This window comes from Azolla caroliniana, unplaced genomic scaffold, assembly GCF_043228905.1.
Source record: "Azolla caroliniana isolate FFs.n. ecotype wild unplaced genomic scaffold, voAzoCaro1.0.p SCAF_16, whole genome shotgun sequence".
NCBI lineage: Eukaryota > Viridiplantae > Streptophyta > Polypodiopsida > Salviniales > Salviniaceae > Azolla > Azolla caroliniana.
In genome coordinates this window covers 4,863,887-4,880,858 of record NW_028230451.1, presented here as the reverse complement: position 1 = coordinate 4,880,858, position 16,972 = coordinate 4,863,887, and the positions used below count along the sequence as shown (strand labels likewise).

At 37.9% G+C, this 16,972-nt stretch overlaps 2 protein-coding genes across 2 annotated transcripts; both read left to right on the top strand.

The window, feature by feature from the left end:
- The first annotated feature begins 424 nt into the window (after positions 1 to 424).
- Positions 425 to 3,384, top strand: LOC147853707 (uncharacterized). Its single transcript, XM_087332527.1, has 3 exons — positions 425 to 782; positions 2,792 to 2,848; positions 2,932 to 3,384. The coding sequence occupies exons 1-3, from the start codon at positions 489 to 491 to the stop codon at positions 3,043 to 3,045; spliced, it is 465 nt and encodes a 154-aa protein (XP_087188653.1). The 5' UTR covers positions 425 to 488; the 3' UTR covers positions 3,046 to 3,384.
- Positions 3,385 to 4,431: 1,047 nt separating this feature from the next.
- LOC147853706 (putative cytosolic oligopeptidase A) lies at positions 4,432 to 16,729 on the top strand. Its single transcript, XM_087331999.1, has 18 exons — positions 4,432 to 4,918; positions 6,070 to 6,237; positions 6,767 to 6,890; positions 6,976 to 7,052; positions 7,168 to 7,311; positions 7,396 to 7,626; positions 7,713 to 7,803; positions 8,075 to 8,196; positions 12,447 to 12,554; positions 12,638 to 12,883; positions 12,953 to 13,098; positions 14,648 to 14,765; positions 14,934 to 15,093; positions 15,182 to 15,213; positions 15,298 to 15,363; positions 15,447 to 15,518; positions 16,380 to 16,477; positions 16,568 to 16,729. Exons 1-17 carry the CDS (start codon positions 4,466 to 4,468, stop codon positions 16,458 to 16,460), a joined length of 2,439 nt encoding a protein of 812 aa, XP_087188125.1. The 5' UTR covers positions 4,432 to 4,465; the 3' UTR covers positions 16,461 to 16,477; positions 16,568 to 16,729.
- Positions 16,730 to 16,972: the final 243 nt, after the last annotated feature.

Genomic DNA, 16,972 nt, shown 5'->3' with positions numbered 1-16,972 from the left:
TGTGGATTCTTTTGGAGGCTCCTGAAACTCCATATAAACTAGGAACAACGCACCGGCAGCGAATCTCACCCCACTTCTTCTTCTTCAATCGATTAAACACGAAACACGGGGCGAACATCAAAAGCCCTACAACAAAGGGTATATCACCAAATGACTTACCGCGACAACAACAATGATCAGAAGCTATGATTAGTTGGCAAAAGGGGGGGATGATGGCTTCAAAGATCAATCTGCCTGTGTGCACATAATATTATTTCCTCTTTGACTATTGGGAGGAAGAGATATTTTTCAATTACCAATGGTCACACAGAGAGAGATATTTGTCATTTGCCAATGGTCACAGAGAGCAAGAAGAGAATGCGTGAAGATCTATGAATCTATCTTATCTTCTTCTCTGAGAATGCTTGTTTTCTTTTACTCAAAGAATTAAAAACTAAAACAACAGCATTACCCTCTACATAGTGTTTCAGACGCCCCCGCTTCCTTCCATGGCCATGGCGTGTGCACCTCCCCCTGTGCTTCTGTTATCCAATTCTCTCGCGTTTCCGACGGCAAGGTCTCCGTTTCTTTCTTCCCCGCCGAACAGATATCTGTCGATCGTCTGCAACAGTGGCGGCAGTGGTTGCTGTGGTGGAAACAGTAGCAGTGGAGGAGGAAGTAGTGGCGGCGGAAGTTGTAGCAGTCATGGCAAGAACAGTCTTTCTAATCTCGGGAAGGAGTTCGAACATCTCGTGGCCACCAACACTCTGCTAGAATTCGAAAAGGAGTACATCTCCGCACCGGTGAGCCCTTCCTTCCGTCAATGTTTTTTTGTTCATCATTAGTAGTAGTAATGAAAAGAAAGTAAGGATCGATTTAGTCTCTCAATGACCTTCTTTTTTTCATCCACATCAATGATGATGGAGAAAGAGTGCTAGGTTCCTTGTCTTTGTTTTCCTTCATCAATGGTGATGGAGACAGAAGAGTTCTTGTCTATGGACATCATTTTTGTTTCTCAATGATGATACAAATGCAGTATCGATGGAGTTTTTCCCTGTGAACTTTATTTTTCTTCCATATCAATGATAATACAAATAAAGGATTGATTTAGTTTCTCTATGAACTTCCTTTTTCTTCGCTATCAATGGTTGATGAAGAAGGATTGGTTAGTTGCCCCATGACTTTCCTTTTCCTTCATCCATTATGGTGGGAAAGAAGAGCTTTTGTCTATGGACATCATTTTTCTTGATCGATGAGGATACAAGCAAACAGTATCAATCAGCTTGTCTATGGATATCATATTCTTCACAGCATTAGTAATTGACAATGAAGGATTGGTTAGTTTCTCTTTTCTTCAATATCAATGGTGATGGAAAAAGAAGTTTTAGTTAGTTGCTATGTGGACTTATTTTTTCTTCATCAGTGGTGCTGGAGAAAGGAAAGTTTTTGTCTGTGACCTTCACATTCTCTTCATCAGTGGTGATGGAAAAAGAATGGACTAGCTAGTTGTCTATGGCCTTCATTTTCTTCACATTAATAATGGAGAAAGAAGAATCAGTTTTGTTCTCTTTTCTTCATCAATGGTGAGCGAATTTTTGCTTTTCTGTTGTTCAAGAGTGATGGTAAAAGAAGTATGGGTATGAAGAATATAAAGGAAGAGAATTATACATGAAAAACTATATGCATTAATAAATTATTGAGGTAGAGATGTCTGTGTATGTGCAGAGAAATTACTTAAGACGTGAAACGGCATCTGTAAGGTACACGTGAGCCATTCAGGCCATATCCGCCCTTAATTTGAACTGGCTAAGAAAGAGAATTCCATTATAAAATAGTGTTGAATTCAAACACTAGATTTCATACAAAAAGATCAATCATTAGTTTAGGAAAACATTATATTTCATTTCCGTACCACAAGTTATACCCATAGATGGAAGCAAGGTAATGAACAAGGTTGTATTGACGTAACAATGGTGCATGATGATCGATCAATCATGGTAGCCCTATAGAAATTATTTTTATGACACCTCTGTATTAATAGGATTGATACTATGATTATGTCTTCCTTTCAAAGGTTTCTATCATTGCTCTCTTAATCAGAGCATGATCTCCATGTGAAGGCATGGAAATGACATGTTTTTTTATCTCAGTTCATCAGAGGAACCAAAAAATGTTGCTCGTAATAAAAGGTGTATTACTTTTAGTTTGTGTGAACAACAGGCCAATGATTCCAATTGACTTTATTAAGTTATGATATGCATATTTTGTAACAACATGATTACCTAATAATCCTGTTGAGAGACTCTTATAGAAATATGTAAATGATGTACGTAACTCCCTGGAGTCATGACCAGTTGTTTTTTGAGCATTAGTTCATATTTGAAATGCCATATCTACTCATGTCTGTGTACCATTAGATTTCAAGTGATTATTGAGGACTGAAAAGTTGTTGCTCATAATAGAGGGCATATTACTTTTAGTTTGTGCATACAACAGAGTAGTCAATGATCTCAATTGACTTTATTAAGTTATGATATGCATATTTTGTAACAACGTGATTATATAATGATCCTGTCGGGACACTCTTAAATATGTTAATGATGTAAGTAACCCTCCAGAGTCAGGGCCAGTTGTTTTTTGAGTTTTAGTTCATATTTGAAATGCCATATGTACTCATATCTGTGTACCATTATAGATCTCACGCAATTGTTGCTCTAAAATCACCAATTTGATCGAGAATAGTGTGGGGGTTTTGTGGTTTGAAGCAAAGGTTAATTGGACTCATGTGTATGTCATTTTGCTTCTCGTATAGATGGAAGGCAGCATCACCCGTGAAATGATCAACGATGTTAAAGCTACATATCCCGAGGTATCTGATTGTTTACCCTTTCATTCACAGATATATGGGAATCTTTGAGTGAAATAAATAACATGTACCTCTTATTTCTGTAGGCCTCTACTGGGGGAGAGAAGTTCTTGGACATCAATGAAATTCTTGAGGAAGCCAAGAGTATGAGCAATGGTGATTTTATCTTCTCGGAGGATGCTGATTTCGTATTGGTATAGATGGCTAAAAGTGTAACCTACTAGTAGTTTATTTGTATCGATATAGATCTGCGAGTATTATAAGGTCATTTTTTGACCATGTTGATATGTTCCAAGTGTTGAGGATGAGCTATGCTGATTTGTTTGCCGAAAATTTATGTGGATTATATCTTAGTAATGGCAAACATGGTCTCATGCCCCATCGCACACGTGTTAAAATGGGAAACTCCCTTCTCAATGTATATTTGATACGGAAGTGGAAAGTTCTTCTCAAAGACGGTAATAACACATCTCATTGGACGGCCAAAAGTTTCTTCATTGTTCATTTTAAACCTTGACTGCTCATCACATCTTTATTGACTGCTTATATGTTAAATTTCAAATGTCATGTTGAATGTTTGAGTGATCATGGTGATGCCTTTGACACAATCAATACAACAATGATGGTTATTGAATCCTTATTGTTATGATGCATAAGTTGGCTGAATCAGATATGATAACAAGACAATCTTAGGAAAACTACTCACTAACCAATGGGACAAAAACTTAAGGTTTGATCTCATGACTAAATATACACTTGGCTTCCCTAAGGCAAGTTTCATACATTATAACAATGTTCCTTGAGTTTAGTTCTTCACAATTGTGTGGATCTAATGGAAATAACATGACTATACCGTAATGAAGAAGTGAACTCAAGGAATGTTGCATTAACAATGTTCCATGAGTTTAACCCTTCACAATGGTGTGGATCTAATTGAAATACCATGACTATACCATAATGAAGAAGTGAACTCAAGGAATGTTGTTTTTGAAATGTGTTTAATGTTCCTTAAAATCAGACCATTGATCTCATCACTTGAAGACAATGTGGTTTATTAGTGAAATGGCTCCTTGTATACATCATCATCTCACCAACATGATGTTTCTATTTCCCCATGAACTTCTTGATTCTCCTTTGGAACTATTTAGTCATGGAAAGGCTCATCACCACCTCTCATTTAAGCATCTTTGATGGAAATGGGCAATTGTAGATCCATGTTCAAGCAATCCATACACGAAAATGTTGGTTTTTATGGCCATCATGGAAGTTTTTGGCCATTTTACGTGTCTTTAACCAACAAAAAGTAAATCAGATTACGAAATTGGGGATGCAAACTTTTTATAAGATGGCCAAAATGATAATTAAATTTTATATTAAGCTACCAAAACTATTCTACACGTAACGCAATATACATACACATAATACATTTATATATACCTCATTTACATATTAGAGAACATGCATATGTACATACATAGCATAACATACGTTTACATTACATACATACATAACAAAGCATATATGTACATACATTATATGTATGTTATGTACATGCATGCATGCGTACATACAGAAAGAAAAGAAAGCCGCGAAAATAGAGCATAGAAGAGTCCTGTGGTGATGGCGATGGCGCCTCAACCCCATCATTTGTGTATACCCTCATCCTCAGCGTCGTTGTCTCTGTCAGCCCTAGCGCGGCGTTTCTTCGGTCCCCCACAGTCACGCCATAGCTCCCCCTCCATTCGCTCTCATCTCCGCATACCCCGCCCCACGCCGCCGCCAACATCAACCACAACCCTTCATCGTCGCCGTTGCTCCGTCTTCTCCGATCCTTCTCACGGGAGACACGCCTTTCAGGCTTCGCTGAAGTTCTCCACCATGGCTTCTTCCGATTCTGCTTCTGTTCCTGCCGCCGCTTCTGCATCTCACGTTCCTTCTGCAGAAAAAGAAGAAGACGATAGCATATCACTAGTTAACAACCCCTTGCTGAATGAAGATTCTCGTTTCCCTTGCTTCGATGCAGTGGAAGCTAAGCATGTGGTTCCTGGCATAAGATTCATTCTTAAACAGCTGGTAAGTTCTTCGCCTCTTGCTATTTTTCTTTTTAATATGCATCGCCTTCAATTAAAGAAGATTATGCTATCTTAAACATGTGGGAACTCTTCTCATTTTCTGTTCAAATTGGTAATATACACCATTTTTAGAGGAAGAAATCTACACCATTTCTGTTCCTGGCATAAGAGCCATCCTTAAACAACTGGTAAGTTCGTTCCCTCTTGCTATTTTTCTCTTGCATCATCTTCAATTAGAGAGGACTATTTTACCTTAAACATTTGGGAATTCTTCTCATTTTCTGTTCACATTGGTAATATACACCATTTTTTAGAGGAAGAAATATAAATTAGTGTCTACCAGAAGCTGGAAGCTGAAATTGGCCTATATGAAAAATCCTGATTATAAATATGGCAGTCTTTAACTTATCATGCTGGAATAAAAACTCTAGGTTTCGTAAAGATCCATGATAGTGATATTAATGCATGAGGTAGCTTTTACAATTGGTAATGATTATTCAGATGTTTTTACAAGTGTGAAGTGCATTACTACTATATATGGGATGAATGGCGGTGAGAGTGCATGGTTACCAATGTTGATGCCTGCCATTGATCTTGAATTTGTGGTATAGTAACATCTGTTAGGTCCTCTCTTGTATATACTCTCTCACCGTCATTACTATCGGTCTTATATGCAAGTCCAGACCTACTCTTGGGTCCTTGTGATGGGAGTGGGAATGACATCATTTGTCTGGTCTATGATATATACATGCTGGGTTTGATCTTTTTGCGCTATTTAACAACTATGCTTTCACTATGAAGTGTGGATTGATAGCGTTCGCGCTTATGTGCTATCTTCATTCGTTTTCTTTTCATAAAGTCATTCCTTTCTCCTTCTTTGCGTTTGTTTTTCTTGCTTTCTCTTACATCCATAAGTTCACTCTTGGTTTGGTATTTTGATGGTATATGAATGATTCCTTTCATATATGTTCAGGAAGTCGAAGTTAAAGGTGACATCACATCATATTCCATTTACCTTCTTTATGCTGCTCTAATGTGTTTCATATGGGGAGCAGTAAATGCTTAGTAATTAAAAGCTTGGCACATTTTGAATCAAATTTTTTCTTCTTTAGTTTTTCCTTCTGCCTATCATATTTTGAGCAACCTCTGCAGGAAGCAGACTTAGCCAAGCTAGAAGAAAATGTGAAGCCAACATGGTCAGAAGTGGTTGAGCCTATGGAAAGGATTGTTGATAAATTGTCTGTTGCGTGGGGTGTTGTGAACCATCTCAAGGCTGTGAAAGATTCTAGTGAATTTAGATCAGCAGTTGAAGCAGTTCAGGTGATCAATTCTTTGAATCATGTGAAATTATAAAAGTTTGATTCATTTAAATTCCAGTGGTTGATGTGTTAAGAAATGAGTAAATATAGGCTGATTAACAATCCAGCTACTGATGTGGTAAGATTCTTTTTCATTTAAGTGCCCATTCTTCAAAATAACATCACCTGATTCCATGATTGTGATTAATCCTCAGTCAACTCTGGCCCATGATGGATTCATAACTCAAAAGCGGATAGACTGTTCTGTGACTTGTTATGCCATGTCTTTCAATGCAAATATTCGAGACTGATATCAAGAATTAAGAATTCTTGGCATGGTGAAGCTAAAATTTTCCACTGTTGCTACCTACCACTTGAGGAACAAGTGGAGTTTCAAAATGTCTTCAACTTCAGAGAGGATGTCATTGTGTTATATGTAATGTGTTTTTTATAATACATATGTTTTCCTTTATATGTATTGTACACCTCGCAAATCTGTGATTCATTAAGAACTTTTGTTTGCTATGTTAATGATTTATGAAAATATGCAGCCCGAAAAAGTCGCCTTTGACCTAAAATTGGGTCAAAGCAAGCCAATTTATAATGCTTTCAAAGAAATACAAGAAGGTTCTATGTGGGAGACTTTAAATGAAGCTCAACAACGCGTTGTAGAAGGTAGTTTCAAATCCAAGTTTGTAGAGGAGGATGTAAAACAATTTTAACAAACAATGCATCTCAAGTTAACCGTGTTGTATTTAAGGTGCTTTGAAAGAGGCAAAACTCAATGGTGTTGGGTTGGAGAATGAAGAGAAGTCACGCTTTAATGAAATACGCCAGGTATATTCTATGTCCTGAACTTCATTAATAGATTTTGGCTCATTAAAATATTGCAGTTGTAAGAATATGACAAAATTTCATTTCCTAATTATCATTTTTGTTTTGAATGATTCAGGAGCTTGCAAAGTTATCGACAAAGTTCAGTGAAAATGTTCTGGATTCGACCAAACAGTATGAGAAATTGATCACAGACAAGAACGATATTTTAGGGCTACCTGCAACAGCTCTTGGTCTGGCTGCACAAGCTGCAACTACAAAGGTTCTAGCTGTTTACATTGAAGTAAAATTAATATTATTAATTGCACACGAGAAGGTTTGGCTTAAGCGAAGCTTATCATTGCAGGGTCATGAAGGTGCAACTGCAGAAGATGGACCATGGCTTATCACACTAGACATCCCTAGTTACATTCCCATCATGCAGCATGTCCGCAATCGTGCTCTCAGGGAAGAGCTCTATCGTGCATTCATTACCCGAGCCTCGTTTGGAGAGCTTGATAATACTCCAATAATAAATAAGATCTTGAAGCTTCGCTTGGAAAAAGCAAAGTTGCTTGGTTACAACAATCATGCAGAGGTATTTACTTTAAATAGATGAAGATTTTATCACCTCAAACCAAACTAGTGTATTTAATGGTTTTATTTTATTTATTTGTCTCATAGGTGAGTATGGCAATGAAAATGGCAACTACCGAGAAGGCAAAGCAGTTATTAGAAGATCTACGAAGTACATCCTGGGATCCTGCCTTAAAAGGTATTTGTCGAGTTAGAGATATTTTATGTTTTGGGCAAAAGAAGTTGGTGTCACTGCATCGTAGGCCATATTCACACATGTTCTCCGTAACTCCTAGTATTTAAGGTAGAAAAAGAAATATATATGCGCTTGATTATTGGGGGTACGTGGAAAATTATATGGTTTAGAAGGCCTCAGTGGACATTTATCACCTTTTAGTACAAATGATGCTGATGATATGTTGTAGTTCTGGTTGCATAATTTGTGGCACTCTTAATTTGGTTGCATGTAGATCTAGAGGATCTGAAGGCACTTGCAAAAGAGCAAGGTGCAGTTGAGGGTGAAGACATGTGCCTTTGGGATGCTACTTTTTGGAGTGAGCGTCTTCGAGAATCAAAATACAATATCAATGAGGTCTTTCGTCATCTTTTTTGTTTTTTTATATAATGTTGAGAATGTGAGAAAACTGTTGAACAATTTTAGTTGTAAGGTGCCAAAGAGGCTGCATTGGCTTAACAAATGGGGATAAATATGCCCAGCTACATAATGACGTAAAGTAGTGGATTAGTGGAGAGAAAAGAACAATCTAGCAAATGCTGTAATGAAGTAGTGGTAGGCTGAAAAGTCAATCGAAATCAATATTGGAATAAAGTAAATCTAGAGAGAGAAAAACATGCTGAAGGGAGAGATTGTGGCCTCTATTTCTAACTTGTTTTAACCTAGTAATTATATTATAACCTTCTACTAACTCAGTTAATATATTCTAATCGGCATCTAACCCAATAATATATTTTAACTTGGGTTCCAAGTCTAACCCCAAAATTACATTGTATGCACAAGCTAGTAGACCTGTACGAACCGGGTTAGATTTGAGTTAGGTAAACACAGGTCAAGCAAGACACTATTTATAATGTGGATGCGGGGTTAGAATTGAAAAAGGATTGTCTGTGAGAAAAGCTGTTAATAGCAGCAGCGGAAGACTTAAAACAAAATAGGCACAACCAAGCTGTGAGAAGGCTGTTAGACAGCAGTAGAAAAAATGGTTGCAAAGAGTAGAGACACAGCCAAGGAATAGAGCTTGTTTTAAGTAGCAAAAAAGAAAATGAAAACTTATACAAAAGAGGCTGGTATAGCCTATTTATACAAAATTGGGGAATGTGGGTGAAATGGCTGTTTGGTAGTTAAGTGACTCTTGTACTACCAAACAGGTACAAAAAACTAGGAATATCTTGGAAAAGGTAGAAGAGAGAAAAGGCATTTAAAGCATTGCAGATTCTAGAGAGAGAAGGCATTTAAAGAGTTGCAGATTCTAGAGAGAGAAGAATCTGAGAAAAGAGAGAATGTAGTACAAAGATAATAAATATGAAAGAGAGTGCAGGGCTGGAGCTGCCACCCTCCAACACCTCCTCTCAGCTCCAGAACGGCAGTCCAACATTGAGTCGATCAAGGAGCTGATCAATGGCTTGCCTTGGAAGTGGCTTAGTAAATAAATCAGCCACATTTTCTTGAGTAGGGCAATATGCCAAGTTGATGACTTGTGATTTCACTAAGTCACGAACAAAATGGTAGTGCACTTCGATGTGTTTTGTTCTACCATGAAATGCTGAGCTATGTGCCAAGGCACGTGCACTTTGGCTGTCGGTGAAAACTGCAATAGGAGAGGCTTGCAAAACACCAATGTGAGAAAACAATTGCATCAACCATAGCAACTCACAGCAAGTATCCAAGTAGGCGCGATATTCAGCTTCCGTCGATGAAGTAGAAACTGAGTTTTGCTTCTTCGATTTCCAAGAAATCAAGCCTGAACCTAACATAAAACAATAGCCAGATGTGGACCTTCTAGAATCAATATCACCTGCCCAATCAGCATCTGAGTAGCCAACAAGCTCAATGCCGCCTCTAAAAGATAGACCATAGTCGAGTGTGTTGGCCAAATACCGAAGAACTCGAATAGCTGCTTGCCAATGACTTTGTCTTGGAGCAGTTGAGAATTGGCTGAGAATACTCACGCTATAGGACAAATCAGGCCTGGTATAAGTTAAGTGAAGAAGGGACCCGATTAATCTCCTATATTTCGTGATATCCTCAAATATGGGAGAATCGTCTTCACGAGATAGCTTTGAGTTTGGATCCATTGGACAGGAGAGTGGCTTGCAATTTGTCATGCTATAGGTCTCAAGGAGCTGCCTGAGATACCTATGTTGGCTAAGAAAGATACCACCATGTGATTGATAGACCTCCATACCTATGAAATAATGGAGAAGTCCTAGATCAGTCATTTCAAAGGTTGTTTTGAGGTCAGCGCGGACCTCCTCGATTTTAGATGCAAGGGACCCTGTAATTAGAAGGTCGTCAACATATAATATGATCAAGCAAAGCAAATTATCTTGGGAAAAAACATAGAGATTGCTGTCAGCATTACAGTTTTGAAACCCAAGAGAAAGAAAGAAGCTATCAATTTTGTCATGCCAAGCTTTGGGAGCTTGCTTTAAGCCATACAAGGCTTTGTGTAACTTGTAGACCATGTTTTTTTGCTCTAAAATCTCGAAACCTGGAGGCTGTTCAACATAAACCTCCTCTTTCAAGTCACCGTTAAGGAAGGCTGACTTGACATCCATTTGAAAAATGGCCCATTTGTTGTGAGCAGCAAGTGCAAGCGCACATCGGATAGATGTGTACCTTGCTGTTGGAGCAAAAGTTTCCTCATAATCCACTCCTTCAACTTGTGAGTAGCCTTTTGCCACTAAACGTGCCTTGTGCTTATCCAAAGTACCATCAGCATGGTATTTGGTCTTGAAAATCCATTTCAATCCAATGACTTGTCGATGTGGAGGCCGTGGGACCAGCTCCCATGTATGATTCCGCTCAATGGAATCAAGTTCAACTTCCATTGCTGCTTTCCACTTTGGAAGAACAAGGGCCTCTTTTGCTGTTGTGGGTTCTTTTGATTGCACAACAGTGCACAATAAGGCAAAGTTGCATGAGTGAAGAGGCCGTTGTGACTTACGTGTTCGAGAACCAGATGTATACTCATGAAGTTCAGCATCGGAGAGATGAGAATCACGAATGGTGGCTTGAAGCCACTTGGGAAGTGGTGGAAGTTGGTTTGTAAAGGGAGTGGAAACAAGTGGAGTTGAGGGAGAGGTTTGAATTGTTGGCGAAGTTAGAGATTGAGTAGGAGGAGATGGGGGGCTTGAAGATGAGACATCTTCGTCTAAAATAGGAGATTCCGGAGGAGCTTGGATTTCAACCATGAACTCAGGTAAAATCCTAGAATCATCCGGCTGAGACTCCACAAAATGAACATCCCTAGATATGACTAGGGACTTTGACTCTAAATCCCATAACATGTATGCTTTAGATTGTGTGCTGTAACCAAGAAATTTGCATTTCTTGGTTTTGGACTCAAATTTCGTCCTTTTATGATCTGAAATGTGAACATAAGCATCACAACCAAAGACTTTAAAATGAGATATTGAGGGCTTTACACCTGTAAATGCTTCTTCAGGCGTCATTCTAGCAACTGCTTTTGTTGGGCAGCAGTTGATGATGTAGACTGCTGTGTTGACAGCTTCACCCCAAAACGAGAGAGGAAGATCAGATTGAGATAGCATCGTACGAGCCATCTCTTGGACTGTCCGGTTCTTCCTTTCCACGACTCCATTTTGTTGAGGAGTATTGGGTGTAGAAAATTGGCGAGCAATGCCTCGTTGAGAGCAGAAATGTATATATAAAAGAATGGTTAACAAGACATAAACCAACAAATGATGTAATCAAGATACATGATCGAGGTATGTGGCCTCTACTTACATGCAACATCCAAAAACTAAAAGTGAACATAATACGCAATTGAGGTATTGCCTGCCCTCATACACATATGACACATCGCAAGGTATTGACCTCATATCAAACGTAATAACGTATGTAACATGCAATAGAGGCATAAACCTCATATTGATCGATCGATCACCATCAGAAAGAAATAAACATCGACAATAGAAACATTAGAAAGTCATTGTGATATCACATGTTAGAGCTTATTTCTAATGTAAGCATAAATAAGGAAATAGATGATAGATAGTAAAGAGACAGAGAGAGAAAGAAGGGTGTTGATCCACCCGACCACCCCTGAGCGAAGGGATTGAGACAGACCTGAGACTTGAACAGTGTTCCATACCACTGTCATGGCATCATCACAATAGTCTGTTCACCACAAGATTACAACCTCAATGTAGACCTCATATTTATAGCCAAACCTAATGCCCCTAGGCATATTCACACTTGGCCCTTAAGGGTTGTCTCAATCCCTCCCTAGGATTAAAAGTAGTCCTCCTACCTTTACACTGTTGATTAACCCTCACATTTTTATCCTTGTGTGTAGAACGCTACTATACAAACTATCACGGGATAAATTATGGTTATGCTTGTAACAGTTTCACCATTGCAGTTGCATTAATACACAATATTGCGAAAAATAATGGAGGATGATTTCCTATTAACAATGTTCTTCCTTGTTCTTGTTGAATAAGATTCTTTAATTTTTATAATGGCAGCAACATAATTTTTAGTAGTTTCCATGACATCTAGTTTAAAATTCATGTTTTCTATTATGAGCATCGATTAACATCAGTTACTTGCTCATTGAAATTCTCCATACCTAACAGGAAGAATTGAGACCCTTTTTTGCACTGCCAAATGTCATTGATGGCTTGTTTGGGCTAGCCAAAAATTTATTTGGGATTAACATTGAAGCCGCAGACGGACTGGCTCCAGTAAGTACCTTTCTTATTTGATGCTGATGTTTGGCGTGTTAGAAGTTTTTGATTTGCTAATCAATGAATGGGTATGAATATAGGTTTGGCATCAGGATGTCAGATTTTTCAAGGTCAAAGACTTGACAGGGGAGGTAATTGCTTATTTCTATTTGGACCCCTATTCCAGACCATCTGAGAAGAAAGGCGGAGCTTGGATGGATGAAGTTTTTGGTCGTAGCAAGTTGTTTGCTCCAAAAGGAAGCTATGCAAGGCTTCCAGTTGCACACATGGTTTGCAATCAAACTCCACCTGTTGGAACAAAGCCAAGTCTCATGACTTTCCGTGAGGTAAACTGTGATGACACTACTAGATTTATTATTCTCTTTGAATGTTTATAAGTGGTTATATAATATCAGGTTGAAACAATTTTTCACGAGTTTGGGCATGCTCTACAACACATGCTCACAAAGCAAGATGAAGGCCTGGTTTCAGGCATCCGTGGCATTGAATGGGATGCTGTTGAACTTCCTTCTCAGTTCATGGAAAACTGGTGCTACCATAGGTATGCAGTTGTTACATATTTAAAAGTGGTGTGATAGTTGAATGCTACACAGTAAATGTATCTATTATCTACCCGCATAAAGAAATTTATTTTCTCTGAAGCATTATATAATGACGGATTTTCTGAGGGATATAACCTGGAGAGTTCCTTACATTTTTGAAAGAGGTGATTTTCTCTGATGGATTCAGATATAGCCAGGTTGGAATTATGAAACAGTTATTTTAGGTTTCAGTGGTTTTCAGATACAACTAAGAGCAATGTATATTTGAATGATTATCCTTCTCATGAAGAGAAATAAATGGTACTTGTTCTGAAACTTTCCTATTGCTATTCTTAAGCGGCCTTTAGACTGCAGTCAACATCTACAATCATAATGGGGGGGAGTCTACGTTATGAAATCCTTGTGTCAACATTACCTGAAATGTACAGGCCAGAATATGAAATATAAAATATCGCATAGCTCATATTTACAGTCGTCAAGTCAAATGCCACAACAATGAAACGTAAGATATAAACATAGTTTATACGAGTTTCTCATGTAGTACCTTCAGGAATCATGCTATGATTCCTTCTCAGCCATATCACCAAGCATTGACGACATTTATTTTAACTTTCCTGTTGTCATTTTCAAGGTATAGGTTTATTTGTCTTAATAGGTATCAGTGTTGTTGTGAAGCATTGCATGCTATTGAAGTTGCTAAGTACCCAGTAGGGTTGGTGTTGTTGCATGCTCTTGAAGTACCTCTTTCCAATCTTCCCAGTACGCATGCGTGGAAAAGATTTGAAATTAGCAAGCTACGGTCAATTTATATCATTTTCTCAAAAGGTTGTTTCTCAATCTTTTAGTTGCCTACAATATTTGTGTCTCATATTTTTTTGAACTGGCTTTTAGTTCCATTCGGAGTCAGAGACAAAACAACCACACTTAATAATGTAGCGATTGTTGCAACAAGCCTTTCCATGGTCAAGGAAATTTTCATATTTCAGTCAATCCAGGGAACTGCTGACAAATGAGAGTCGATGTATATTTCATGAATTCTGCACTAATCCATCAAGCAACATAAAAAAACGAAGGCATTTTACTAGGCCATTTAATGTCTTATGCAGGAAAACATGATTTTTACGTCTTTCCTTCCATTCAGCAAATCATCAGATAGATTTCATCATGCAGCCAGATAATGTCATTATTGTAGGAATGGCCGACCATAATAATATATAACTTTTGGTCTTGTTTCATTTCTGTCTCTCAGACACATCAGGGCTTTTAGGAAAATGGTGTTGGCTGCCTTAAAATGGAAAGTAAACAAGGATGTTGATATATTTTCCGTTGCTACTTCCAAGGCAACCAGGATTACAACTCCAATATTCATATTTTCAAAAGATCAAAGTGATCAAAACACATCTCTCATGCTTACTTTGTCAAGCGGCACTAGTTTATTAGAATTAGAATCACAGAACATGGAATTGGCCACATTACAGTTGACTGATGGATGCTATGTATAGGACTATAAAGATTACGTAGAGATAGAGTGGTTGTTTTTATGGACAGAGCAACCCTTCTGGGCATCGCCAAGCATTTTGAAACTGGAGAAACACTTTCAGAAGAGATATATCAAAAACTTTTGGCTGCAAGAACATTTAGGGCAGCTTCACAAACTCTGCGACAGGTAACTTATGTTTTCCTGGAAAATATTGAAGCCATATACATGCAGTTGCGGAACATACATCTGAATGCATACATATTGATTGAAACTTCTGTACCTCATCTTTTATCAATATTCTGTAGTTCTTGAAATCAGACATTGAGATTTACTGGATGTATTGCTCTTGAACAGATACATTTTGCAATGGTGGACCTGGAGTTGCATTCAAACTATGTACCTGGTGCTGAAGAAACTATTTTTGACGTTGATAGAAGAGTCAGTAAAAGAACTTGTGTGATTCCGATTTTGCCAAATGACAGATTCCTATGCAGTTTCCAACATATATTTGCAGGTGAAATGTTTCTGATTACTTTTTTTAGTAGCTATGCAATTACAATTATTGATGGATTTGGATTTACCTTTGCATTTGTCTTGGATAGGGGGTTATTCTGCAGGCTACTACAGTTATAAGGTATAACCATTTAGAGTTTTTGTAAGTAGAAAAATTCACTGGTGAACGAACAGCAAAGTAAATTCAACAATTTTGTTTTTGCAGTGGGCTGAGGTGTTATCAGCAGATGCATTTTCAGCATTTGAGGATGCTGGTTTGAGTGATATAGAAGTAAATAACTGCTTGAAACTGCTTTCATTGGTCTAAGAAACTCCATTATGAGATTATCAAGACAAATGCATGTCTATATGCAGGCCGTTAAAGAGACAGGAAATAGGTTCCGTGAGACTGTCCTTGCCTTAGGTGGAGGCAGACCACCCCTGAAGGTAAAAATGTATTTGGATATGCGTGTTAAGTATTCGATACACAGGCTGCCGATGTCAATGTCTTTTCTGATACATGTTATTACCAAGTCTTATCCTAAGCTAATTTCTTATCTGACACATAAGAATACCTATGCTAGTGTCCTATCTGACACATAGGAATACCTCTAATTAATTAAGCACCTGACACTTTTACAAGAATTTACAAATGGGATTGTGGATAACCTGTCTGACCTGCACACAAAAATCTTGCATACAAGCAGATGTAAGGAATGAGGGTGGCATGAGACACGAAGTTTAGATTGTTTTCGAAATACATCTAAATTATGGTTGGATGCTGTACTTCACATGGGAGCGATTGGGCACAAGGGGATAGGCAAAGTTTACATAGGATGGAGACAAAGGAAGCAGATGGTGCCTATGAAAATAGGTACAGATGGCTGGATGAATAGAGGAAGTGGACTACTAGCAGGCAATGAGATGTACCATACTAAAATTTATACTCGATAACTAAAACAGTATTATGCATCTCATAGTCCACATTCTCTTGGAATTTGTTCTGGATATGTGTTAGCAATGTGGCATTGTCATTCTTGAATTTCATGTTTTTGCCTAACTAGGAGCAATACGTCATAGTTTGGGCGAAGATTGTATAGCATGCTTTTCATCTGTCAGCCTTAAATATCTATCATTTGTCAATGCAACTGAGTTTTGCCTTTTATCTCACATGACAACTAGATTGCCAAGTTTTTCTTTTTCTATTTCATTTGAGATTCATGTAATTAAAACTGGAACGATTTTCATAAATCTTGAGATTTCTCTGCACAATCTGCAGCTTGTTAATAATATTTTTCGTGACCACAGGTGTTTGTTGACTTCCGTGGTAGAGAACCAACTACAGATGCGCTCCTACGGCATAATGGACTTTTGAAGGCTTCTGCATAATACTATTTTATCAATCGGTATATTCTACCACAGTATATCTATAGCTTTATTTTCCAGTGTTTTAACAATATTGCTCACTGATTATCAAGTTGCACTATTTCTCACAGATCTCAGCATTAATACCTGGGAGCTCGATAATAGTAAGGTCTCATCATTCACTCTAGTGGAACCCGCAATGCTATTTGAGATAATGGATTCATATCAGTTCTGCTGGTCATTCAACAATTTGTACTTTATATATTTAATCCTGATATTTTACTAAAGATCAATCCATGATGTAACTAAGTCAACCAATCAGGTTTACAAGCACATATATGATTTAACATGGGTGAAAAATGAAAGGGGAGTATCTCATATCATCATTGGAATACCATGACCATGACCATGACCTATCAAATGAACCTTAATTTTTACTGAAAAGTATATGGTTCTAGTGCATTATCTCATGTGACAAGTCCAAATGCTAGCACCATTCAAATAGTTACCATAGTGTTATTCTTTGCAAATAAGGT

Coding starts and splice junctions, on each gene's coding strand:
- LOC147853706 (XM_087331999.1), top strand. CDS start 4,466: ATGGCGATGGCGCCTCAACCCCATCATTTGTGTATACCCTCATCCTCA. Junction 7,627..7,712: donor GTTACAACAATCATGCAGAG/GTATTTACTTTA, acceptor TTTGTCTCATAG/GTGAGTATGGCAATGAAAAT. Junction 15,094..15,181: donor TTTCCAACATATATTTGCAG/GTGAAATGTTTC, acceptor TGTCTTGGATAG/GGGGTTATTCTGCAGGCTAC.
- LOC147853707 (XM_087332527.1), top strand. CDS start 489: ATGGCCATGGCGTGTGCACCTCCCCCTGTGCTTCTGTTATCCAATTCT. Junction 783..2,791: donor AGGAGTACATCTCCGCACCG/GTGAGCCCTTCC, acceptor CTTCTCGTATAG/ATGGAAGGCAGCATCACCCG. Junction 2,849..2,931: donor TTAAAGCTACATATCCCGAG/GTATCTGATTGT, acceptor TTATTTCTGTAG/GCCTCTACTGGGGGAGAGAA.